Consider the following 24846-nt stretch of genomic DNA (forward strand, 5'->3'; position numbering starts at 1 on the left):
CAGCCGACGAGCCAGCAAGGAGAAAATCTACTGTGCTCACCATAATATTCCCTGGAGAAAATCGGCTTAGCTTAAAATGATATCTATAAGACTAGCCCTCAACTGTCCTCGCTGTGTAGAACTTGAGGGTATCAGAGTTTGCATAAACTGCGTCTGGTACCAGGGAGAAATTTGGATGACCTTTACGGCCACCGCCGGTGTCCCCAGTCAGTTCAAGAGCAAAGCTCGTAACCTCAGTACTTAATGTCCTTCATACACGTTGTAGGAGAGCAATAAATCATACCCACGCGGCCTACCATGATATCCTGAGATCAGTGCAATTGCGTTCTTGTCATTCTTGTCTCTTGTCATTCTTGTCTCCTGTCATTCTCTTGTCATCCTTGTCCGAATTCTTGTCAGTAGGGCGGTACCATCCTCAATGAATCAGGAGAACGGCACGACTAAACACTTGGAAGTTTGAGAATCCTTCCTAGGATGAAATTCAACGGAAAGTCACCAGCAAGACTTCCCGCGGCCTGATGGCGAATTCCGATCTCGAGGGTAGCTTGAGGGGAGGAGTTTGAAAGCACGGCGTAACAATTCATGCACAATTCCTCCTCAACAGATAGTCATGACATTTTCGTTGGATAAATGTGGGCACTGTACCGACAAGGTAGCGGCATGCAAATGATCTCTTTGTGCTAGCTTTGACCATTTTGAGTCCCAATCTCATGTCGACTGGAGAATGGATGGAATAAGAGTGACAAGGCGAAAAAAGCAGCGCATGAGGCAATGGTATAAGATACTTTGTCATCATCAAATGTCGTGGATGCCCCGTGGATCTATCCGTCCAAACTGTAGCACCCGAATTTCTGATATCAACGCAAAGATCGTTCTGCTACCCTGGGACTTGACATGAAGAATATGGTATACAATGTCGTTTGGAGCAAGATGAAATGGATGTAAGATCAGAACGTAGGTATTACATGCATCCAGCGAGGAATACGAGGAAGGAAAGAAGACATACTCTGGTCATCGAGTATTTTCCTCCGATGCCCAGGGATACTCCGTCATTTGTATTACTCGTGCCTGAATCACTTCCACTTCCCGACGCTTGTGGCTTGACCGTTGTCTCCGAGTTACTTCCGCTGCTCGACGCCTGTGGTGAAGCCACAACTTGAACGGGGAGAGTCATTGTCGTCGCCGACACAGGGTCAGAAAACTGCCCCGAGTGATACACCGTGGTGGTGGACCCCCCATCCGTCGGCATTTCCACTAGATAATCGGAGTCTGAGCATCCTGCAGAAACAGCACCGGGACCAGCAAAAGAACAAGTTTCGTAATTTCCTTGGATTTCGTAGGTGGATCCAGTGGAAATTGTTTCGGCGTTGGTGACATAGTACCCGGAGACGTTTTCAACAAACGTTTCTACATGGATAGATAAGCCCTCTTCATGGATTTTGGACGTAGAATACTCACCGATTTCCGTTATGACATTCCCCGGGACTACTGTATTAGGAATTAGGGAACCATCTGTTGCTGTTGTTAAGATGGCATCACTGATGATGATTTCGCGTGAATACGTCGTTGCGCTCTTTCCATCTGAACCCGTTCTAGAACTAATTCCGACAACGGAGATGGTAGTGAATTCTTGTTCAAAACCTGGAATAGTTTCGCCACCAAGATTGAATCCTCCAAGGTCGATGGTGGATAAAACGGCAGTGACGGTCGAGCTCGAGGCTACAGTTGCAGTAGGCGAACTCGTTTGTTGTGGATAGGCCCGGACTGAATAAATGATAATTTTGAGTTGCGTTGGAATTGTGCTGAACAACCTCAGAGCTTACCGCCGAAGAGTAAGAGACAAAAGAGCGTGTTATGAAGGAGCGACATGTGCATTTTGAGAACAGTTGGAGGGTTGGATGACAATGGATTGAGGAAAAGATTTGATCCAGTGAATAATTCGCCAATATTTAAGGACGAGCATCTTTGATGATTGTTGAAGAGAACACCCAATTGAGCTGTTTCCAACACTACCAGTCCACCAGGGGAAATAAACAGAATTGTGTTCGGGGCTGTGAATTCGCTAAGCGCCCGACGTTTGCAGTTGCCGCCTTGGCAAAATTTGATTTCATTACGATGACTACAGTGTAATCGACATCTGCCTGTGAAGATAACAGGACAAAAAGGCGATGACAACCTCGTCCTCTACCAACTTGAAATCAAGAATTAATGAACACTCTTTCCGGTGGCTGGACGTTTCCGTAAGTTATCTGAAATATTGGTTCTAATCATCAGAAGCTTAGCATTGTCCTAGCTCGGGGCTACTATAGCTGCAGCGGTCGCTGTACCAGGCGCTCTATATCTCAGGAGAAATAAGCGTATCAGGTTATCTACGCGTCCTGTTGCTCCACGTCGCCACGGACCAGCGAAGGCGCCTTTGAAATCGCTAACAACTATTCAACCTACAAACACTCTATCAGATGACGCTCAAACGACACTAAGAACCAAAGTAGTGAGCATTTCGCCACTCAGGACAATCTCGAACTCTCCGTCAGACCAAGTTGAACCCAAAAACGATTTCAATCCGGCATTGTACACTGCTGGAGCGTTTGGAATCGCGACGCTTCTTGTATCAGTTGGAGCCGTAGCAGGCGTTTGGGCAATAAAGACGACGATGGATGTCCAAGATGTGCGTGCCCGCGAACCGTAGTCCCTCGAATCATTTAAATTTCTCTTTGACTGGTGTTCCTAAACTTTTATAACAGACCCAGGAATTTGCTCGCAAAATGCGTCGGATTGTTCTGACTCGTATGCCTATGCTTTCAGCTCGTATTCATCGGGTTCTCGACGACGGCGGAGACGATAACACGATTGATTCCACGGACTGGAATTGGGAGGATGCGGAAAGACGTCTTAGGGACGCGTACGAAAAGGATGGTATAGTGGCATGGGCAGAGGCTACATTGAAGGAACTTCGGGCGGAAGAACACTCAGAACGGCTGAAACGGAAGGAATTAGAAGATGCGCACGCATAGAAGAAGTGAAGCATGAAGTACGTTCAAATGACTTTCTGGTACGCGTCCATCTGCTAACCCTCTTTATCTAGGCTGTGTTATCTTACTACATTATAGACTTGAGTTTATTCAATTCTTTGCATATTAACATTTTGTTCGGCCCATGGAGACCCTGCTTTGTGAGCAGTTCCGAACACCTGAGAAACTCCCTCATTGGTTCTCAGTGCCGTTTGCGTTGCATCTCGTTTCGTTCATTTTTTCCTAGCCATTCTAAAAGTGTTCCTCCTTCATCACGCACATCTACAACTCGTGACAATGCAAGCCGACTCCAACATATCGTTCCAACTAGTCCGATTCAGGTTCCATCCGCAGTATTTCCGCGTCTGTCGCGCGTTCGGATAGAAACATGTAAGTGGATATTATTCTATATTATTCCACCGCGATTATTGTTGCGTTTTGAAGATCATGAGGTAGGCGCATCTTGTCAGAATGTCAGCTTGATCCCGGCTTGATCTAGCTGTCGTATCGGTTGCTGGAGCTCCTATTTGCAACAGGTGCTTTGCTCGTGTTCAATCATCCGCGGGCGTATGATGTCCCACATTCCGAAAGCGTAGGAATGGCCCTACTGGTTGATCACGTTCAGTATTTCCTTCGCGTATTCTTATTCCCAACGCTCTCCTAGTTCCTATTCTGGCTTGGTATTGGTTTCAGACGGGTCAAATGACAGCACAATTGCATCTGCTTTTGCGTCACGATCTTTCTCAAGGACCAATACTACATTTCTTCTCGAATACTAACGGGTTCTTTGCGATACCTATCTACTCCAAAAGAAGGTGACACTTTCTTTTCGAGCACTCACGGCAAGAAGAGATGAATTACCCTGGATTAAGGCAAACCCACGGCCTCGATACGGGGGTGAAATCTCTTACGCAGTTACCCCACAGGGCGTTCTCACCTTAGCTTTGACGAATAACGAAGGGTTCAGAAGTATTTTTATCAGCTGACGTAGAATGTATCTGATTTTTATCCTTTCTAGTAATCCAATTTGCGAGAGCCAATCCAATTTGTTGTGGGCTTTTCCGCGAGTAAGCACTGCTTCATGAAAAGAACGCATATGACCTCTTCAAGGCTCCAAGACTTAAAAGGACGAGATGGATTGGAAGTCCACTCAAGAGCCACTCACTCTTCTCTCGGGCGTTGTATACAAATTGCACTCTTCTCATCTCACACCCTTCTACTCCTTGACGAAGGTTTTACTTGAACAAGCATGGGTCATCCAGAGGAAGTCGATATCATCGTGTGTGGCGGTGGTCCAGCAGGTACAGTGACCTATGTCGTCGTTCTCGCCGTCGTCGTCTTAGCTGAGTGTTTCTGTGCAGGTTGTGTTGTTGCTGGGCGATTGGCCTATGCCGACCCCAATCTGAAAGTAATGCTCATCGAAGGTCAGTAGTACCATATATTCTCACATATTAGAAGCTCGCTGATGGCGTTTTGCTTCAGGTGGCGCCAATAACCGCGATGACCCTTGGGTGTACCGGTGTGTACTGAATAAAGATGTCTTGGCTATGTGCTCCTTGTGACACGCTTTTCAGACCCGGTATCTACGTTCGAAACATGCAGCAAGACGGAATGTAAGGGATTTCCTGATATGCAGCGACAATTATACTCAAGCTTCCTTACTAGAAATGACAAGGCTACTTTTTACACGGATACCATGGCCTCCTCGTACATGAGAGGAAGACAGAGTATTGTTCCGTGAGCGATATTCTTCAATGTATGACTATCCAGGAGCTGAGTCGTTTTCTGCTTGTAGCTGTGCGAATATTCTTGGTGTGTAACAGTATAGTCAGGTCCGGTGTGTCTTCCTCACTGAGCTCCAAAGGTGGTGGAAGTAGTATCAACTTCCAAATGTATACTCGGGTGAGTAAATCAATGACAATCCAATAGGACTTGAAGCTCATTTGTGCCAATCAGGCGTCGGCTTCTGACTGGGGTAAATGAAATGTTCTTGGATTCCGACAAGTTCTCATTCGCTCTCGCAGATGATTTCAAAACCGAAGGCTGGACCGCTCAAGGTACTAACGTCATTTTTCTCCGACTTCCCGGTGACCTACTTTTAACACTGTTCAATAGACCTTCTTCCACTCATGAAAAGAGTACGTCTATATATTTGTGACCGTTCCTGAACCCGACATTGATTATCCGATAGCTCGAGAATTACCAGAAGCCCACAAATAACGATACTCATGGATATGATGGGCCTATTGCGATTAGTAACGGTGGAACGATTACCGCCCTTGCCCAAGACTTCCTAAGAGCCTCTGATGCAATAGGAATCCCTTTCAGCGGTAAGTTCACGATTCAGATTCAACAAAAATCACCTTTCTGATTATGCCTGGCCAGATGACATCCAAGGTGAGTAGGCTCAGTGTTCGGATTGAGATATATTCACTGAGAACAATCGAAGACCTCGATACTAGCCACGCATCGGAAATCTGGGCGAAGTATATCAACAGGCATACTGGAAGGCGAAGTGATGCCGCCACAGGTCGGACCACAGACTCGGTCTACATTTCGACGAATTCTGACTTCTAGCTATTACTTGACAGCCTACGTGCATAGCGTCATGGATGTCCAGAGCAATTTGTACTTGGTAAGTCCTTTCCATGTCAATATATATCCGTTTCACCGACCATTGCTAACGCGCGCTATAGCGTACAAACGCCCGCGTCAACCGCGTCATCTTTGAAGGCAACAAGGCCGTTGGAGTAGCTTACGTTCCTTCCAGGAATCGTGCTCATGGTGGACAACTCAAGGAGACGATCGTCAAAGCTCGTAAATATGTTGTTCTGAGCAGTGGTACTCTTGGTACTCCTCAGATCTTGGAACGATCTGGTGTCGGTGACTCAAAGCTTTTGCAAAAGTTCGACGTCAAGGTTGTTAGCGACCTTCCAGGCGTCGGGTGAGTTTGAAGATTATCTTACTGTTTAATATTCCATTACTGAAGGTAATATTAGCGAGCAATATCAGGATCATTACACTACGCTTTCGCGTAAGTACTTGTTTGATTATCCATGGACTTGCCAATTATGTGCTTCTTTAGTGTACCGTGTCTCAAATGAGAGTGCAACACTTGATGATTTCCTTCGTGGCGACAAGGAAGTTCAGAAGGAGGTATGAGAACCGTCTTTATTGCCTGACAATCTTATAAAATGTTTATCAGTTATTCAACGAGTGGGAAACTAGCCCAGAGAAGGCTCGATTATCGTCGAACGCCATCGATGCTGGATTCAAGGTTAGTTTCTGCTCTTTCAGTCCGTAATTACAATGTCTCATCGACCGTATAGATTCGACCAACCGAGGAAGAACTCAAGGAGATGGGTCCGGAGTTCAATGAACTTTGGGACAGATATTTCAAGGACAAGCCCGATAAGCCTGTTATGTGAGTTGTTCCAAATACACGACTGGACCCTCGTTCTCACTCCGCTCAGGTTTGGCTCGATTGTCTCTGCAGGTAAAGTTCTACAATTTTGACAATTTGAAAGGTATTTACCTAAGCCCAAGCCTATGCGGACCACACTCTACTCCCTCCTGGGAAGTATATCACGATGTACGTTTGCCGTTCTGTATTCTGGCAGCCCTTTCTAATGAATTGAATAAAGGTTCCAATACCTCGCAAGTGTTACAACGGCAGTCTTAGTTCACTCCTCTCTGATCATTGTTTCTTAGGAATATCCCGCTAGTCGTGGACGTGTAAGAAGCTGTTTATGTGCCTACATGGTCCGACGACTGACTGAACATATCATAGATTCATATATCCTCTCCCAACCCATACAAGGCCCCCACTTTCGATAGTGGTTTCATGAACAATAAGGCTGACTTTGCGCCAATTCGATGGAGTTACAAGAAGACGCGTGAGATTGCGAGAAGAATGGACGGTGCGCTCTGCGTCAATCTCCTACTTTCTAATTCTTACGTTGACCTTTCATTCCATAGCGTTCCGTGGAGAATTGACATCTCATCACCCCCACTTCCATCCCGCATCCCCTGCGGCCTGCAAAGATATCGATATCACAACGGCGAAACAACTGATGCCCGACGGATTTACAGTTGGGATTCACATGGGTATGTTTCTACTAATGACCATGATATCTTCCTCTTTCTTACGATGTTATTTAGGAACTTGGCACAAGTAAGGACTGTTTAACGAGCTGTAGCAGCAAACTGACCGTATGAAGGCCGGGGGACAAGTATGATGCTAGCAAAGTCCACGAGGACATAAAGTACACTGAAGAGGATGACAGAGCGATAGATGAGTGGGTAGCGGACCATGTCGAGACGACGTGGCATAGTCTTGGTACTAATTTGTTCCTGATTTGGTCTATTTATAAGACTCACAGAGCCTACAGGTACATGCGGTATGGAAAGTAAATTCTGTGCATAATCAGCTCTAAAGGGAATTCCCAAACTTTAGCCATGAAGCCACGCGATGAAGGTGGCGTTGTCGATGCGCGTCTGAACGTTTTCGGTAAGATATTATTAGCTTTGACCGGACCACGTGGCATATTCATTCGCCCGGCGCCGTTTAGGTACACAAAACCTCAAGTGTGTCGATTTGAGTATTTGCCCAGTAGGTCATCATACTTTGGTGACATGTTGATCTGTTTTGACTTGGCTATCTAGGATAACCTCGGAACGAACACCTACTCCTCTGCATTGTGAGCTTATTTTTTCGAGCAGTCATCGAATACTTGACTTATCCTACTTACAGACTCGTCGGGGAGAAGGGCGCACAGTTGATCATTGAAGAACTCGGTATGAACGGTTCTCTCAAATTAGCTGTTCATATTCTTATATTTCTTTATATCACAGGCCTGAAGGTCAAACTTCCGCATGCGCCTGTTCCTCATGCACCCGTTCCGAAAGGTGTTCCAGCTACTCAGCAAGTTCGCTGAACTCAACGGATAAGCTTTTCTTCAAGTGAGACAATGCAGTATGTGTATGATTACGTGGCAGAATTTTCGGGAACAGGATACTTAGTGTATGATACGCTTGTACAATACTTTATGAAGCTACATGTATGTACAATCATATGTTTTGACTCGAATGGAGTCTTCACTTTTCTTTCTGGCCCTCTGTTTTAAATACATCGCCGTTAAAAACAAAAGATCCAGTGCAATTCTAGGAGGTTGTATAGTCTTACTCCGAAGCTCATCATGTCCGTACTGGTAACACTGTCGTTTTACAGGAAGTCGTGCCAAAAATACTTAACAGACCTTACTGTAACTTAAAAAACAAAGTAGCATCGTCTGTGTCACTCCTTGTACCAATGCAGAAGATCTACGTACAACGAATATGTGGGTCCTTGTATTCAAGTTCATCAATGAAGTAACTTTCCGACCAATTTCCGACTTCACATTGAATGCAGATTGAATTCTGATAACACCTGCTAAACTAAGTACAAGAGCCTAAAGATTCACCTATAACTATAAAGCAAACCTAGATTCTTCCTCGAGTGTGCTCCTACTCTCTCTACGAATGGTGTTCATATCTACAAGAAAGAAAGGTGTTACATGGTATATACATTGGTATAATGCTACATTTGACTTGCTTAAAGTTCATGCAAAGCATACAGTCCCCGCGTTTAGGTTTATGTAGGTCTATATGATACAAGATCCTTGACTCGGATAACACAAGTGAGTCCGGTTGTCAGCTCACAGCAGAGCAAATCAACTAATTCTTTCCAAAGGCGTCTCTCTTTCATCGTTTGCCAGGTTCAGCTCCTGTATATATCAATATCTTCGATAACTGCCTCCGTCATCCAATGATCCAGCACCAAACGATCCGCAAAAGTCGTCCGAGTCAGTGTAGGAAGCATCAGCGGCAATTTCATCTACGCTCCAATTGGCGTGTGGAATGTTATGGCCTGGACTATAATCAGAGGCATAACTCATCGTCCCTGTTGGATGTACGGGTAGTCTGCTATACCCAAATCCAGATCCCTGTCCGTTCAGCATACGTCCAAAAGCATCGTTCTTGAAATCACTGCCAAAGTCCAAATGAGGATTTCCTCCCAAATAATTATTTGGAGGCTGGTCGAACGAGGAGTTGTAAGAAGACATCGCTGGGTCGAAAGAAGACGACGAGGAAGAGGAGAAAGGATAGGAGGAAGAGGGGGTCGTCCGCGGAGAAGGCGAGCTGGCTATTTGGTACGCCTGGGTGGGGTACGAGCCTGACTGTGGCAGAGTTGCATATTGAGAAGGAGCAAGATTAGAAGGACCAGGAGCTACTCTGAATTTGGCGGCGCTCTGGTTGGTTTCTGGGAACACCGGCGCAAAATCGTTGGTGCTAAACGGAGAGAAAAATCCTAGAGGCTGCTCGTGTTGCTGTTGAATGGTGTTTGTGGAATACAGATACGACTGCGCATCAGAAAAGGTTGGAGCGAGCGTCTGTTGATGTCCTGTCACCGGATACGACTGTGTTGAAGTTGAAGCCGCTCCCGATTCATAGGAGAGGAATTGAAAGTTCGAAATATTCGAATGGAGGTCAAAAGAAGAGTCTCTGCTCTGCTCTTCCTCGTAATCCAAATCGCGGTCCTCGTACATTCCTCGAAATGGAAAAGACACATAGGAAGATCCCGTTGAATCTTGGTCGAAGGAAGAGACTGGAGCAGGCGGCGAACGTTCGCGAACACGAAATTTCGATTCAAACACTTTGTCAGACGAAGGATCAGCAGAAGACCTTGTCCCCTTAGTCCTAAGTTGCGCCTGACGACGCTGCATCCAAGCTGACGAAATGCTGTTACCAATCGACTGGGGCGCCTCCGTATCCCTTTGACCTAGGGACTCAGCGATTTCACTTCCTCTCCGACGTGCCTTGCCTTGCCTCTTCACATAGGCGTTAAATTCCGAGACAAGCTTCGCAAGAACACCATCGTTTTCCAGCTGCATGCGCATCGCCTTCCAAACAACTTGGTACTTGTGGAATTCGGGAGGAGTGGATGAGGACCAGATCGCGGCAAATAAGGTCATGCTGTTCAAAGGCGAAGAACTGCTATCAGACTGACGACGCGCTTGTTTGAGTCGACTTTGAATCGCGGGATGGTCCCAAGCTGTGTCGAAACTGGCGAAAAGCTCGTGAACGCGGGCTACCTCCTCAGGGCTGAGGATGCTCTCTCCCTGAGGATTGACATCGAAAACAAACAGCGAAGATTCAGCCATGTAGCTGAAATAAAGAAAGACCAAAAAAGGTGTAAATGGTGAGTGGATTGTATCATTAGTAACCGTTTAAAAGATCACTAACCAGGGGTGTCAACAAAAGAGACTAAAAATCGTAGAGAGCTGACCGATACGACTGAAACTTGATGAATTCCTTGGATTGGAGAATTGGAGAGGGGACTGGGAAAGTCGAAAGGACAGACGACAATCTTTATACCCCTGTGCGCCGAGGGTGACCTAACTTCCAGAAATAGTATTTGTGGCCTTCCCCATGAGTCCAATGACGATAGGTCGGGATTTCACATTGCCTGCATAGAGTATGATCGAGGAGCAGCGTGGATGGTTCGTTTGGTTGATTGAATAGGCTGGGCCATGATTACGACGGAACTTTCGTGATTTGCACCGCATTAATCGTTACTGAACTTGGTGAATGGGATAATCGGTACAAGCCTGATACTCCTGGAGTTGGGAAAACTCAGGGTTTTAGGTGCGTTTGAAGGCAGACGACGGGTCTAAATCAGCGAATTGTCGGCGAGTCTACGATATGAGGCTGCTGTTTGCGAACTGGAAAGAATGAACCAGTAATTAGTTCGCTCGTTTCGTTGCAATATTCGGCGGGTTCGGGAATAGCTGTCCTTGATCGTGTTCTGAAGCTAACGCGTTCTTCGGCCTGCCACATCGGCATTCAAGACCTCAGTTGTATTACCATGCGAACCAGCTGGTTCAATAGCCAGACCGTTCACTGAACAATTCGAGTGAGTAAGAATTTTGAGAACTGCAGGGAAAACTCAACGCGTACTATGGACGACGAAAAAGGCCCTAAGCCAGCGGAATGTTCTTCCAGTAATCGAACCGAGTTCTAATCCCTATTGTTGTCACAGAGCCCATGAAAGTCGACAGAGACAGTGCCTAGGAGCATTGCATGTCATAGAGGTCCCCGTCGTTAGAGTTGACGCGTGACGTCTGAATATCGGCCACAAACCTCGATAGTAATCCAAGACATGCCATAATGCGAACGAGCCGCATGTACGGAAAATACAAGGATGACTACAATAAAATTGCCGTATTGAGATGGTCCAAGCTCTTTGAGTTACGTGTGCACAGGCCACAAAAGCGACACTTGAGAAGCTAGGACCCATGTTCAATGATGCAGCTGTAAAAGCATTCATTTGCTGGTCAAAGCTCCTTGAGTTCAAATTGATAAATTCGGAAAGTTTGAAGCCTAGGAATGTCGACAGATTTAGCGGTGTATGGCTCTGGGGAGGACAATAAGAGACGTACGATGGCCATGGCCTATACAGTCACCGGGAGGCAGCGGCTTGACCAGGTTTGTTTACTATTCGAAAGCTGGAACTAGTTCACCTCATATGTAGGAGAGCCAGAAAATCAGATCGTGCTGGTTATCTTATTTACATCATTGTTGTGTCTTGTTTGGCATTAGCCTTAATTCGTAGGTACTAAACAAACCTACTCCCTCTACATTATCATACTGCTTCAAGCTTGCGAATCATGACATTAGGCCCGCAAAGGTCAGCCATTTCTCGCCAAAATCAGGCAAATACAAGGTGGTAGATTGCGGGAGGCAGAACACTGAGCTCAGAAAGACGGCAGTTCAACTTGAGTATTAACAAAGCTGTATATATCAATCGTGATACTTTATCAAGGGAAAGCTCTAATTACTGGCATTATGAGAGCGATTTTATATTCATATGCATTTACTGTAGCTCGGTGTATTTAGACTGATGTAAAAATTCGTTCATGAATTCAGTTTATCATACTAAGAAACGAGAACGGATTAGCATAAGAGTTGAGAGAAAAGGTAATCAACGTACACTAGCGAGGCTTGCTCCATGTCTCTCCAATATCTGGGCAAGGTCTGCAACTCCATGGTAGGAAAAGGACAGGAATAAAGACCGGTAAGTACTTGAGTCTATTTTTCCGTCAGAGTGAGCGGTCAGTTCATCCGTGACTTCAAGCAACCTTCGATCAAGAGAATCAATAGAATCATACCACTCTTTGAGTATAGGCTGGCAGCACTGCAAAAATAAGCCATATTCTTGCCGATGGGAAGATAAGTCTGGGTCGAGTCTATGCACAATGCGAGTTGCGAATTCTCGCGATGCCAGGGACCCAGCGATGCGATTGCGGAGCTCTTCGAGCATGTCCGATTGATGACTTGGGTTGAAAACCGCCGCCCATTGACCAACATAGTAGAAGGAAGCAAGATCATCCACCGTAGATTGAACGTATGTCATGGGCGAATACAGGCTTTCTCGTAGTGTGACTGACATAAACTCAGGCGTTCCCTGAGAAAGGGGTCAGACAATAGGCCATAGTAACCAACCAGATCTACTAACGGAACGAGTGCCATCGTGGTTCGCATCAAAATACGTCTTCCAGTCGACAGCCATATCCCCATCAATGATAAAACCCGAGCACCTGGTGTTTACCTTCAGCTCAGCAAGTGAACTTTTAAGACGTGTAATTTGGTCGGTCACAGTAAACGGCAAGGTTTCCGATAGGGATAGTGTGCCCATAAGATCCGCAATATCTGATTTGAATTTGAACGAGGGCATTTCGACCGGGTTTGACAATCTAAGAACATTCCCAATACTGACATCCCGATGTTGAAGCGCCTCCTGGCATATCGCGAGCCATCCTGCAATGTTAATCAGTGATAGCCCTACCTCAGAGCAAGCAGCCAAAGACCTAGCGTTGCGTGGAGGATGGCTGTAAACAACACGAGCGGGCTGGGAGAGGAAACCAGGGAGGTTCCAGTCAGCTTCCCAACGTGAATACAAAGGCTTCGATATTCAGGCAAGGGTGTACTATACTTAAAAAGATTCCAATGAAATTCTGCTACTCCTTTCTTTATCTCCATCTCGGTCGGAAGAACAATGTCGTTGGAGGTAGGGATTCCATGTGAGTGATTTGCTGGGAAAAAATAATGATGCTGCGAAGTTCGGAACTTGTCACCACACACATTGAGCATCCGCACTTCCGGGACTGAGGAACGACTTGAATCGAGATCGCATTTTGGCCATGCTTTCATGAATCCATTGGAAATTACATTCTCTGGAACGCTATACGATATCCGTGTAACCTGACTTGCTCTACGTCTACAGCAGTTACCACCATGAAGAATCTCCTCGACGTTGGCAGCGCGATCCAAAGGGAGCTGCCATGTCTGATTTCCGAGCTCTGTACGCATGACCTTTTTGAGATCGGCCTGGTGACTGATGGGGGGCGTATGTCCCTCATGCATGAAACAGCTGCTGTAGGTCCGGAGAGCAGTCCCAGATACTGTAGATAAGATGTTTGGTCGAGCAGGAGTTGCGGGAGGAGGAGATGATGTCGGGAGCTTCTGTTTCCTTTCTTCAGGTCCCTCCTTGGAAATGGTCTTTGTTCTTGTCATGAGTGGCGGGAAAAGAATCCAACAAGCGCCCGAGTCGTCCAGATGTGAAATAACAGGCGTTAACTCTCATTATTTAATATTCTCCTCTTCTACCTTAGTTCTCTTCTTAGATGAAAGGAAGGGATTATTCAGGATGTTCTCTCAGGTATTGCCTGAGGATTGGATTTTCCTTCACTTTCGTTTTACTTTGAACTTATGTTCTTTATTTCTTCGTGACGAATCTGTTTTCGAAGGGAACGTTCGCGTTGTCAAGCCCCTCCACAGGCCAGATGTGCGAACCGACCTTACTCGACTCGTTCAACATGTCCGATATTGACGTATTATCAGTTGAATCTGCTGGGGCGCTTATCTTACTCACATATCGGAATCACCCCTCGTGGCTTCAGAATGAAGAAGCTCTCACCAACCTGGCGTATCTCCGTAGAAAGCCTACGGACGACATAGAGCTTCTTCATGAATTGGCAGAAATTGAAGCCGCTATTGAGGAGGAGCGCGAGGCTAGGAAAGGTCTGGGTTGGAAAGAGGCATTCTTTGTCAAAGGAAATCGCCGCTCATTCGATTTGCATTCGCTATATTCCTGCTTCAGCAATGGTGTGGTCAAAATTCCGCCGGGTATACTTGGGCACTTGTTTCTCTATCGTCGGCGCTATCATCAAGACGCACTCGCCGCCAGCTACTAGCTCTACTAGTGTTGTCGCCGCTATTTCGCCCGCAAGTCAAGGAATGGCAGCGATGTTATCTATTTATGTCTGCTTCTACAGCATGGGATGGGATGGGGTAGGCTCATGATCGCTATTGCTGGGATTTACCCATTCTCACTTGTGTATAGGTCCTCTCCCATGGGTCTATGTTTCGGATATCTTCCCTACCAGGACAAGGCATTATCATTTAGCTGTTGCCAGTGCTTCGCAGTAGTTATGGAGTGCATCTCCTCGTTTCCCGCAAACACATCTAACGGCTCTCTGTCGTGAAGACTTCGTCGTCTCTCATCAGACGCTTTTAATCGAACAGCATCTTGGATTCAAAATTCTTCCAGATGTTCGCCACTGTCAACATAGGTGCTAAGGGCACCTTTTCGCTCATCATTCCCGACACTCAGGGCAGATTGCTAGAAGAAATGGATATCATCTTTGGATCTGTATCAGCCGAAAAACGCAGTGCCGATGTTGCGAAGTTCGAGCATGGTGAGTCTTTCACCCCCTCACACATCGACGACTGTACTGACTGATTCGCCCATCCTTTCAAAAGCTCTCGACATTGGCCCAGAGATTGGTTCAACGAGAAGCAATGACTACAGCGATACGAAGGCTTGATAACGATGCTCGAAAAATTTATGTCCTACGATCTGTTATAACTTCTATAGTCGGAACGTTATGATCTCGATGTCTTTGTTTTTGTGTACACTAGCATAGTACTATTGCGGTTTTTTTATGGAGTCGTATCCGGTTTGAAGAACGCAGGTTGTCAGCTCAAAAAACAAGGAAAAGCAAAGGGATAGGAGGAGGAGAAGCAAGAGTTCCAGAAATACGCCTGGGTGGTCACTAGTATATGAGCCTAGCTGTAGGATCATAGTCGCGTAATGAGAAAGAGTGAAGGTTGCACAAACTGAAAGCTGCCCAGATTACTGCTGAATAGTGTTTTAGGAGTAAGAGCACGATCTGGCATTGGAAAACGGCAGGAAAGCGCATCTATTGCAGTTTGATAAGTTCTTTGGCTGTGTTGACCAACTTGAATCAGACGAAACGAAGGTCTCAGAGTTAGGAAGATTGGAATAAAAGTCAACAGAAGAGAGACGGGGGGATTCCGGCGTGGTACTCGTAGGTTACTGGATTCGGGACGAGTTCCTGGTGAACTTTTGTTGAATATAAGAATCAAAGTAGGAGGTGCGGACGCTTATGGACAAAGATCTACAAGGATACAGTGTTTTGATTCCACTACTCGCTAGCAAACGAATAATTAGCAGACGCCCTTGATCCCTTCTCAGTTTCGAGCTGCACCTGACGGCGCTGCGCGTAACCACACGCATCCCATAAATCAAGATATTCCAGTTTTGAATTTGGCGAAAAGTCAATTGAGGGAACAAATCGTTCAAGCTCAGCCGGATATAACCCACATGCGAAGGACACAACACAATTGATTAATGTAGTACTCATTGTCATATTGCCCTATGTCGATCAATACTTTTCACGCATCGCGTCAACACTTTTAGTGAGGGATTGAGAGAAAAAGTTGACCGGAACTTTTCCAGTCCGTTCCTGATCTGTCCAATCGACTTGAACGACATTCTCCCCATTGTACCACACATGTCCTGTACAGGGACATTGTGGAGTCCAACCCCATTTCTCCCACTTCTTTTCAGTGGTAGAATCCACAAGAGCTGGAGCAGCAGGTACCGTGAACTCAAGACGGTTCTTGTCGGATGTCTTTCCACGATTTTCAGTACCGGTGAAGCTGTTGGTTGGATTGCCTAAAATCCCAAAAGTCCTATAAAGGGCTACATCAACAGCTTTTGCGGCAAACTTATTTCCCTTTTGGCTGATGACGCTACTGGCTGGCCCTCCTGTGGCAAAACTATATTCTATTAATGGTAGCAACGCAGAGGAACTTGAGGACTCTCCATTGTGTCGGGATTTGATTTTGGATGCCACAGGTATAACCTGCGTACGTAGATATGTGAGCATATCGAGGAAGAAATGATTTATCCAATGTTACAAAAGGATATAGGGGAACCTTGATTCTCGAATACCAATTGCAATCAAATGAAAAAAGAAGGTACTCACATTGGAGTTCGGCACTTTCATCACTGGGACGGCATAAACAGATGCCAGTCCAAGGAGTATGTAGGAGAGGTTGAAGTACATGACAGTGAACTGGAAGAATCTGGCGGCGCGTTGAATATTGGTACCTTACAATTAATCAGGTTGAAACTTGACTCACAAAGCGAGGAAAGAGAAACGGCACAGATCACAAAAAGGGACGGTGAACAACGAGAGAAAGAATCTATAGAGAACTCATTAGTTTCAAGTCAACATTCAAGTAAGTTGAATGTAAACTTACAAACAAGGGTGACGTTCAATGAGTACTTGGATAAACAGAAGCAATGCGCGAGAGAACAAGCAAAAACTCAGTGCAGTGAAGAGACGAATATGATAGTAAGCTCCTTGACTAAGGGAATGGTCTTTTTTGAGTGTGGATGTGAGCAACTGGCCAGCAGTAGTTGGGGAGCAGAAGCGGTTTTTCTCTGCTTTAATAAGACCTCTGAGATCAGCTTGAGGAAATTTCGCCAGATTTGCCGGGATTTTTCGCCGAAACAACTCGAGAAATGTACGAAGGGGTCCTGAGTCCGACGGATAGGATAGGATCGTAACGAGGAATGAATGCGTTACTTGACACGAATCTCCGCCACTTGATTCATGCACAGGCACCCTTATAGCACCTTATACTTAGCACACTTTAGCACATGTCATGACCGCATGAGACCGTGATGGCTGTAACAGTTGCGAATTGAGTTTGCTGAAGTCTCTGCGCGCACCCTTGGAATCCTTCTGGGGCCACGATAGCGACCATCTCCCTCAAATGGTTTTCCTTTCCTACGATTGAGGACTGAGAGGAAGTTAACATGCTCCACCAATCGACCGTATAGTCAGCTCACCTATGCCCCCAGGAAGCATCAGGGTAGAATTCAGTAATCGTTGCTGTAGGAGGTAGAGGCAGGGTAGAGGAGGGTAGAGGTAACAAGACAACTGGTGTCTGTCCTCATCGTGACGACCCTTAATCTACGGCTTGGCAAGGTTCCCTCTGGTTCCCTTGATTGTACTGGTGAAGGAGAAATTTCGAGGATTTTACAAAGAAGTTTTTCATGGAATGCTTCAGTCGAAATCTGGTCGAAATCATTCCGATATAATTTATACACATATATATTTCTATCACCAAGAGAATGTGTAAGCCCACAGTATACGAGTTGCAGCTAGTTGCAGTGAGAGCGGTCGTAAATATTACAATCCTGTACGTGTTCCCCAGCTAGTGAGTGAATTTTGACTTATCTAGAGACCAACATACAACCTACTAGAGACCAAAACACAACCGCCAGAAACCAACCAACAAGCGCCAGAGAACCGACGCTTGGGGGAACAGGGCACAATACATGGAATCTGGACAGACTCGAGCGACGAGGATGAGGATGTTGAGTATCAGAGAGCGAGGAGACTTTTTAGTATGTCTGGTGGGTTTAATTTTTCGGGTAAGAAGAAGAAGAAGGGGAAGAAGAGGGGGAGGGGGACAGGAGAGGGAAAGGCGGGGGTGGATGTGGAGCAGGTCAGATGATGAAGTGTTGATGATGAAGGAGAAAGCTTTGAAAGACTCGACACCGGTATCGTATCGTATCGTATGTAGTGTTCTGTTTTCTGCTTTCTTTTTTTTCTGTCTCTCCCTCAAGGTCTCGTTGGTAGCGCGTTCAACGTTATTCTCTGGGTGTTTCTGTTGGTTATTTTTTTTTCTCGCATTACTGTATATCGCAATTCCACCATCATAGTTCTGGATTTCTAATAGTACAATTCCTATATATCTTTATTTTTTATTCACCCATGTTATCTTCTTACCTACGAAGTTTTCATGGAAGTGTTAGGATATTTGAATCGTTTAGACACGGGAGCAGCGTATTGGAAAATTGCTTCAGGATGGTGGACTTGAAGCAGTCCAGTACATAAAGTATATGAAGTGTATTAAAGGATGGGGTGAATTGAGCTTAATTACGGGCAGGATATCCAAAGGTCTTTTTGGATCCGGAAAAACTAGCAAGATCACGCACCACACGCACCAACGCAAGAGCACGGAACACCGAACGAACAACAGCCTACAGACCAAACCGGCAGGATACATTACATCTAGAGTGCAAATATATCACTGAGAACATCACCTGATTATTGAAGAATCATGGCTAAATCATTAGAGGACTGACACTAGGTTCAATACACAAAGACGAACATCTGCCAGACTCAGACGAGTTTGTAAATATATTAAGAGTATCACATCGCTGTTGATCCTACAGGATCTTCGAAAACTTCCTCTGGGTGCCTTTTGCGCCATTCTGCGAGACCGCGCTCAAATGTCCGATCGTCCAAGCCTTTTTTTACGAGACAGAAAGTGACGCCTGAGCCAAAACAGTTTGAGAGAGCAGGAAGCGATGATAATGGAAGGCTCACCTAACTTTTCCACTTCTTTATTCCTGAGTTCATCATCGAAGAATAGCTAAACAGAGGATTAGAATGACTGAAAACGAGGATCTTGAGGGATTTGATTAACGACAAACCATTTCCGAGTAGGGCATTCCGGTCTTCTGATGCAATTTCTTGAAATGTGTAAGCTTAGATCCTGTGTAGTATGAGAACGGTTACATCAGGTTGTAGGATATACGCACCAGGATATATCTCTAATTGATCGAAAAAATCTATAGCCTTCATGGGTTCATCTTCGCTACCCTCCATTGGCGGTACAAGGAGTAGCGTGAGTGCCGAACGTGCACTGGAGATGGTGTAATGAGCATTGGAATGTATGTTATGATATGGCGCACAAAAGACGAACGATGTCGGTGCTGACGTTCTTGATGCAGCTGCAATCGTCACCTCGGCCGCCCGCAGTCGATGGAGAATTTGTGGAACATGGTTGTAGAACGAGACTGCTTCGTTGTATCTAAAAGTCAATGAGCGAAACTGTATTTGCGACAAAGATTACCACACACTTGTCTAATACCTCATTGAGAGTATCTTTATTTCGATGAAGGGGACCTGAAGGAGGAAACATGAGCATTGAGAAAAGATGAATGGAAGAGGAAAACAAACCCGTTACATGGGTATCTATCCACAGATCCCAAAGCGTGTAGCTTTTTGTATCTATGAGGATCTTCGAATAGAAATGGAGCACAGCGACATACTGACTCAAGGTCGAAAGCGACGAGCTTCGGGAGACGAGTCACTACTAACGGACCAAGTTTTCCCGGCCGAAAAATATAAAGGGAAATTTTGGAAGCAAACTGCTGATTTCCCCTCAGTCATTAATCCTCTTTCACGGGGAGGTATGATTAGATTTGACGCTTGATTTTCCGTTTGTTTCCCATTTGATCAATATACTATTTATCATAGAATAAAGATGAACTTTCGCTTTGGATAAAATATGAACTTTCGCTTTAGATAAAATATGACCTTTCGCTTTAGATAAAGCTAATCTTTCGCTCTAGATAAAGCTAATCTTTCACTCTAGATAAAGTTAATCTTTCCCATAAGATAAAAATTATCTTTCACGTGAGGCAAAGATTATCTTTCGCATTAGGCAAAGATTATCTTTCGCGCCAGATAACTTTCGCATTGCGCGCTTGTAAAATTTTGAATTTTACTTTCGCGAATCCAAATAAACCTAAGCGCCTGTGGATGTAAGTGGCAACATCTCCCGCAATAGCCCCTTTGGGTGAACAGTATCAATCAATATACTTTAAAGTACCCAATTCTACAAGTATTGCTCTGGTATTTTCTCGAGATCGTACAGAGGGAATATCCTTTTGGACAAACGCAACTTGTTTCGCTGATATTCCGGCAAAGACTCCAGATAACCGTCTGCGAAAAGAGACGCAGGCCACCCAGTTGGCGGCTTCCGGTCTGATTTCCTGCACCTAGAATCACCTCGAACCCTACGCTTGCTAGTCCTTCCGCTCTGCACAAAACGCTGCTTTTCGACCCGGGGAACTTTATCCACAACCGCAGCAATCGTTGTTAGATTCGGGTTGCGGAATGGCAGAAACATGGTGAGCTTCACAGCCTCTTCCAATTCCCGGTCATCAACAATTACCTTGTCCACGCCATCTTCATCCTCTGACATCCCTCCACTCCCTAGTTTCGTAAATACTCGCAGTGCGAATGAGAAGAACCTGACAAAGATGATGAATATCGCTCAGTTCCCGTTTATGGGCACTGATATTGACTAGAAGACTTAATGCTCGTTGGTGGCGAAGAAGGCGTAGATCATTTGGCAGGTGATCCCACTCTAGAACTGCAGTCAGGAGATCTTGTTCATCTGCATCTGTCTGCGTGATAGGGGCGGAGTTTATGACAGAAAGACGAGGAGGGGGCGTGAATTGGTAATAGTGTGCTATAGAGGATAATGGTGTGGTACTTTTGTTTTTGGGCTCCTTAGTGCTGGAAGGGTTGTCAAGACGCAACGCATCGCAGAAGAAGTTCCCAAAAATATTTTTGAGAGCGTGCATGGGATCAATGGACACTTGTCTTGAAGGGCTAAAATAAGGCAGTCGCCAAAACTCCGAGTACCGAACACCATATAGGTGTTCTATCTTTTCACGTTCAACCCGACTCTCCGCATTCCGCCATTTCTCTGCGCCTTCACGGAGGTACTCATCATCGATTGCCTCCCAGTCCTCATAATTGACAGAATTCAGATATGCTTTGTGCCATGTTTGACAAGTTGCACAGTAGGCATGCGAGCCGATGTCGACTAAGCCAGCGAAGGGATGTGATGCCTTAGCATCCATGGAGATATTGGCCACTACTACGCGATGCGTGCGTTCATACGGTGTTTGTTGGTCATCGGACAAGGCGCATTGGATACCTCGAGTATACGCAACTAAGAGTTCATCTATGATTGGTCGTAAGTAATGATTGTACGCGCCCGCTCTGGCATCAGGCTCTCGGGGACCCTGTATGACTCCAGGGATGTAGATATAAGCCTGATCCTCTCGTATCTCTAAGGGAAGGTTCAAACAACTCATTGACATTATCCCCGTTGAGTTGTGCTTGCCACCATGCAGATTCCCCTCGATGTTGAAGAAGTCGGCATGAAACTTGAAGAACCAACGACCTTCCTTCCCTCGCTCGCGCACAAAGAATTTTCCATCATCGCCCTTTAGCTCAAAGTAGAACCGTCCATCACAGGCACTTCCTTTATCCTCTGGAGGATGAGCGTCAGCAATCTGCTCGCAAAAAGCATCACCATATTGTGCAACTCCTGGAAGGGCAATGAAGCGACCAAACCAATTCAGAAATGAGTAGACCTCGAAACACTTCATAGGCTTCCCGTTGTCCAGTAATAAAGATTCATTACAGGGTTCTGCGAGGGCCATTGGCCGATAGGTGCATTCCGGGGGATAGGTTGGCTTGGGAGAGTTATCGGAAAAGATCGGTGGATATGTATAACTACATCGTGGACAGACTGCATATAGTTGTCTCGATGTCTAAATTAAATTTCCGCTCCAGCTGCCGGATATCCTCAGGTATATCAGAAAGTGTTTTGCTCTGTAGATCGGTAGTACCTCCCGGATGGAGCAGACCGTAACTCATTCCGAAAATTTTCATCCCTTTGAGCATAAAACTAGAGGCTGTGCGACCAACACCCTCCAACAGCCGCAGCGTCAGCGCCAGCGTGTAAGCAATGAGTGTGGCCGTTGTGTAGTCTGAGACAATATCGGAGGCCGCTCCAGCTGTGAGACAGGTCAATAAATTGACGTATCCAAGCAGAAATCATAACTTACTATTGTCGAGTCTCAGTGGACTATTATCGGCATATGTCTCGCGCCAGATTGCAACCAGGTTTTTGACATCTTCGAGAACCGCGTTCACCTCGGCCACTTCCTGATGAACCGCGTCGCGTTTAGCTTCCTGCCGCAAGTCTAACGACGTGGCTGATATGGCCCGCTCAACTCTGCGAAGTACTGTTTGAATGACGTCTGCTTCCGATTCCGACGACAGTCCCTGAAGAGCAGATAAATGATTCTGCATATCTTTTTGAAGGGAATGTACTCGTATTGAAGCATCAATGATTGAGCGGTGTTTCAGTCTGGGATCGCTGAAGAGCCCTGCAAGTGCACTATCCTGAGAAACGGAGTTCTCAATCTGATATAACAGAATGCTGAGAATGAAATGTGTAGGTAGATGAAGGAATCAGTACTTACTGTTGTCCGTGCGGCATCCACAACTACTTCTAGATCCGACATGTTCAATGGGCTAAATTCCAGAGAGTCTCTATCCAAAATGACTTGAGCCATGACCGACACGCCGTAGTCTAAGTCGTCATTTTGAGGGTTCGAATTGATTGAGGCCAGATTGATACTGGACACCGGAGCTGAATTATTCCCCGTGTCTGCAGTGGGACCTAGAGAACAATTGTTAGATACAATGCTTGAATTATTTTGCTAATCAACGCTACCGTCGGTTGTGGAAGGATCAGAGGCTGGAGGAGCAGCTTGAACAATTGTAGAGCTCGTGTGTACACCATAATCCGTTGAAGAACAGGCTAAGATCTCCGAGTTCTGTTGAAGGAAATTTCGGAATGCAAGTCGTTGGCCGTCGCGAGATCTCTGATGGTTGGTCGAAGCCGGCGAGTATGAAGGACGAGACGAGTCAAATGAAACTACAGGAGTGATAGGTCTAGAGGAAGAGGGAACCTGTATGTCCGATATTTCTGGTAGCCTAGGAGAATGCGCGGGACGTTTATCCTGACCAAATATATCTTCGAATGCTTTCCGTTTCCGTGCCATATGCGTTTCAAGATATGATGATAGGGAGCAGAGTACGCGTACACACACATGTACATGAGGCATTATATCGTGACATGATTTCTATCAGAACATGTATGAAAGCGCTATAGGCAGAATGATAGGGCGCACCAGTACAGACGTACTCACTTATTCGAGTTTTTTGAGAATGTTATCTGATGTTTAGCTTCGTGGCCACACATGCTACCAGGCGCTTAAAATTATTTGGATTCGCGAAGGTAAAATTCAAAATTTCACAAGCGCGCATTGTAAAAGTTATCTGGCGCGAAAGATAATCTTCACCTGATGCGAAAGATAATCTTTGCCTAATGCGAAAGATAATCTTTGCCTCACGTGAAAGATAATTTTTATCTTATGGGAAAGATTAACTTTATCTAGAGCGAAAGATTAACTGTATCTAGAGCGAAAAATTAACTTTATCTAAAGCGAAAGGTCATATTTTATCTAAGGCGAAAGGTCATCTTTATTCTATGATAAATAGCATATTGATCAAATGGGAAACAAACAGAAAATCAAGCGTCAAATCTAATCATACCTCCCCGTGAAAGAGGATTAATGACTGAGGGGAAATCGGCAGTTTGCTTCCAAAATTTCCCTCTATATTTTTCGGCCGGGAAAACTTGGTCCGTCAGTAGTGAGTGCTCATCGACGTTGATGATTTAGGCGTCAGCGGCATAAGTATGCCGGAATCACCGGCAAAGGTTCTCTCAAGAAAGTCACGAGTCAACCGATCTGCGAATTATGACCATGACATTATGAAGACGCATTCAAAGGCAATACTGCTCATTCATAACCCTCTGCAAGCTCAGTTCCCGTGTAACAATCCCCGAAACTCAATTTGCAAGTAATGGTCAGTTCTCCTAGTTCTTGTCAAGCTTCTTTGCTTCAACCTGCTCATAGGCTTCAACGAATTCAGTCCAAGATCCAATGACAGCGCCTGATCCTTCTGTTCTGCCTGCAGACACTATCGCGTTTGCAAATCGAATGTTTGATGCTGCTCGTGCTGGAGATCCAGATGCTTCTCTCCTTGCCGCCGTCGATGCTGGCTTACCGCCTAACATGACCAATCATCAAGGTGTGTAGCTACTTGAGCCTTGAAGCTTGGAGACTACGAGATAATACATTCGCTGACTGACTTTTTATCAGGCAACACGCTTCTCATGCTTTGCGCCTATAGTTCACCTCCAGAAAAGACTCTCGCCCTCTCTCGTGCTTTACTTGACCGTGGTGCAGATCCCAATCGGCTTAATGACTCTGGCCAATCAATCATCGCTGGCGTAGTCTTCAAGCGTATCGCTTCCCAAAGTCGAGATGAGTTGGTGCAGCTCCTTTTAGAACGTGGTGCGGACCCACGTTTGGGCAAACCAAACGCCATCGAAACTACGCTTATGTTCGTCAAGGACAAGGATGAAGATGGCGGACTTGGGAAGGATGGATTGTTGCAGCAGTTTGGGGCGACGGAAGAAGACAAGAAGCGTATGGAGAGCGAGGGTGTACGCGTACCGATTCCGGGTCACTGATATGTGTAACTATGTTTCCACACATACCACACAAAGAAGCAGAATGTACTAATTCAAATTGCTGACTCAAACAGTTTACACGTTCGAAAGTCAATGTATTGTTATCCAAGCCTTCCATATCTGTGTGCTTGAGCGCAGTGGATAGCGA

The 24846-nt window shown here is 45.6% G+C and overlaps 12 protein-coding genes across 12 annotated transcripts; 5 read left to right on the plus strand and 7 right to left on the minus strand.

The window, feature by feature from the left end:
* Positions 1–870: 870 nt before the first annotated feature.
* Positions 871–2266, minus strand: C8R40DRAFT_817248 (uncharacterized protein). Its single transcript, XM_046236324.1, has 3 exons — positions 1824–2266; positions 1459–1764; positions 871–1407 (listed from the first exon to the last, which is right to left on the minus strand). The coding sequence occupies exons 1-3, from the start codon at positions 1873–1875 to the stop codon at positions 962–964; spliced, it is 804 nt and encodes a 267-aa protein (XP_046079721.1). The 5' UTR covers positions 1876–2266; the 3' UTR covers positions 871–961.
* Positions 2209–3014, plus strand: C8R40DRAFT_1163906 (uncharacterized protein; the record flags this gene model as incomplete). Its single annotated transcript, XM_046230421.1, has 4 exons — positions 2209–2240; positions 2490–2491; positions 2586–2668; positions 2745–3014. The coding sequence occupies 4 exons, from the start codon at positions 2209–2211 to the stop codon at positions 3012–3014; spliced, it is 387 nt and encodes a 128-aa protein (XP_046079722.1).
* Positions 3015–4075: 1061 nt separating this feature from the next.
* On the plus strand, positions 4076–8168 carry C8R40DRAFT_1134174 (GMC oxidoreductase-domain-containing protein). The gene is made up of 33 exons (XM_046229295.1): positions 4076–4312; positions 4373–4435; positions 4494–4530; positions 4586–4624; positions 4677–4748; positions 4807–4823; positions 4876–4913; positions 4968–4986; positions 5036–5068; positions 5127–5149; positions 5203–5341; positions 5397–5408; positions 5461–5541; positions 5603–5646; positions 5708–5955; positions 6011–6045; positions 6097–6167; positions 6217–6288; positions 6341–6435; positions 6485–6507; positions 6558–6603; positions 6656–6668; positions 6723–6746; positions 6802–6931; positions 6990–7118; positions 7173–7185; positions 7232–7350; positions 7403–7411; positions 7468–7521; positions 7583–7623; positions 7677–7711; positions 7765–7808; positions 7866–8168. Exons 1-33 carry the CDS (start codon positions 4261–4263, stop codon positions 7946–7948), a joined length of 1953 nt encoding a protein of 650 aa, XP_046079723.1. The 5' UTR covers positions 4076–4260; the 3' UTR covers positions 7949–8168.
* Positions 8169–8440: 272 nt separating this feature from the next.
* On the minus strand, positions 8441–10335 carry C8R40DRAFT_1134178 (uncharacterized protein). Its single transcript, XM_046229296.1, has 2 exons — positions 10314–10335; positions 8441–10251 (listed from the first exon to the last, which is right to left on the minus strand). Exon 2 carries the CDS (start codon positions 10211–10213, stop codon positions 8786–8788), a length of 1428 nt encoding a protein of 475 aa, XP_046079724.1. The 5' UTR covers positions 10214–10251; positions 10314–10335; the 3' UTR covers positions 8441–8785.
* A 1578-nt stretch (positions 10336–11913) lies between these two features.
* Positions 11914–13389, minus strand: C8R40DRAFT_817495 (uncharacterized protein). The gene is made up of 6 exons (XM_046236325.1): positions 13194–13389; positions 12920–13144; positions 12568–12869; positions 12191–12516; positions 12043–12140; positions 11914–11987 (listed from the first exon to the last, which is right to left on the minus strand). The coding sequence occupies exons 1-5, from the start codon at positions 13252–13254 to the stop codon at positions 12044–12046; spliced, it is 1011 nt and encodes a 336-aa protein (XP_046079725.1). The 5' UTR covers positions 13255–13389; the 3' UTR covers positions 11914–11987; position 12043.
* Positions 13390–14512: 1123 nt separating this feature from the next.
* Positions 14513–14973, plus strand: C8R40DRAFT_1134189 (uncharacterized protein). Its single transcript, XM_046229297.1, has 2 exons — positions 14513–14809; positions 14874–14973. Exons 1-2 carry the CDS (start codon positions 14662–14664, stop codon positions 14936–14938), a joined length of 213 nt encoding a protein of 70 aa, XP_046079726.1. The 5' UTR covers positions 14513–14661; the 3' UTR covers positions 14939–14973.
* An 826-nt stretch (positions 14974–15799) lies between these two features.
* Positions 15800–16486, minus strand: C8R40DRAFT_1177588 (uncharacterized protein; the record flags this gene model as incomplete). The annotated part of the gene is made up of 2 exons (XM_046232704.1): positions 15800–16282; positions 16406–16486. 2 exons carry the CDS (start codon positions 16484–16486, stop codon positions 15800–15802), a joined length of 564 nt encoding a protein of 187 aa, XP_046079727.1.
* Positions 16487–17476: 990 nt separating this feature from the next.
* On the plus strand, positions 17477–18226 carry C8R40DRAFT_817611 (uncharacterized protein). Its single transcript, XM_046236326.1, has 2 exons — positions 17477–17630; positions 17695–18226. Exon 2 carries the CDS (start codon positions 17770–17772, stop codon positions 18154–18156), a length of 387 nt encoding a protein of 128 aa, XP_046079728.1. The 5' UTR covers positions 17477–17630; positions 17695–17769; the 3' UTR covers positions 18157–18226.
* A 303-nt stretch (positions 18227–18529) lies between these two features.
* C8R40DRAFT_1275171 (magnesium-dependent phosphatase-1) lies at positions 18530–19985 on the minus strand (the record flags this gene model as incomplete). The annotated part of the gene is made up of 9 exons (XM_046234109.1): positions 18530–18774; positions 18827–18872; positions 18934–18995; positions 19042–19145; positions 19206–19313; positions 19363–19408; positions 19463–19503; positions 19559–19595; positions 19922–19985. The coding sequence occupies 9 exons, from the start codon at positions 19983–19985 to the stop codon at positions 18650–18652; spliced, it is 633 nt and encodes a 210-aa protein (XP_046079729.1). The 3' UTR covers positions 18530–18649.
* A 138-nt stretch (positions 19986–20123) lies between these two features.
* On the minus strand, positions 20124–20540 carry C8R40DRAFT_1061537 (uncharacterized protein; the record flags this gene model as incomplete). Its single annotated transcript, XM_046225430.1, has 1 exon — positions 20124–20540. A coding segment is annotated over one exon (417 nt), but the record flags the coding sequence as incomplete, so codon positions are not given.
* An 844-nt stretch (positions 20541–21384) lies between these two features.
* Positions 21385–23529, minus strand: C8R40DRAFT_817657 (uncharacterized protein). Its single transcript, XM_046236327.1, has 5 exons — positions 22830–23529; positions 22576–22775; positions 22424–22516; positions 22156–22375; positions 21385–22104 (listed from the first exon to the last, which is right to left on the minus strand). Exons 1-5 carry the CDS (start codon positions 23221–23223, stop codon positions 21821–21823), a joined length of 1191 nt encoding a protein of 396 aa, XP_046079731.1. The 5' UTR covers positions 23224–23529; the 3' UTR covers positions 21385–21820.
* Positions 23530–24105: 576 nt separating this feature from the next.
* Positions 24106–24698, plus strand: C8R40DRAFT_1177591 (uncharacterized protein; the record flags this gene model as incomplete). Its single annotated transcript, XM_046232705.1, has 2 exons — positions 24106–24253; positions 24325–24698. The coding sequence occupies 2 exons, from the start codon at positions 24106–24108 to the stop codon at positions 24696–24698; spliced, it is 522 nt and encodes a 173-aa protein (XP_046079732.1).
* Positions 24699–24846: the final 148 nt, after the last annotated feature.

The sequence above is a fragment of the Lentinula edodes genome, assembly GCF_021015755.1.
Source record: "Lentinula edodes strain Le(Bin) 0899 ss11 chromosome Unknown C8R40scaffold_66, whole genome shotgun sequence".
NCBI classification, from domain to species: domain Eukaryota; kingdom Fungi; phylum Basidiomycota; class Agaricomycetes; order Agaricales; family Omphalotaceae; genus Lentinula; species Lentinula edodes.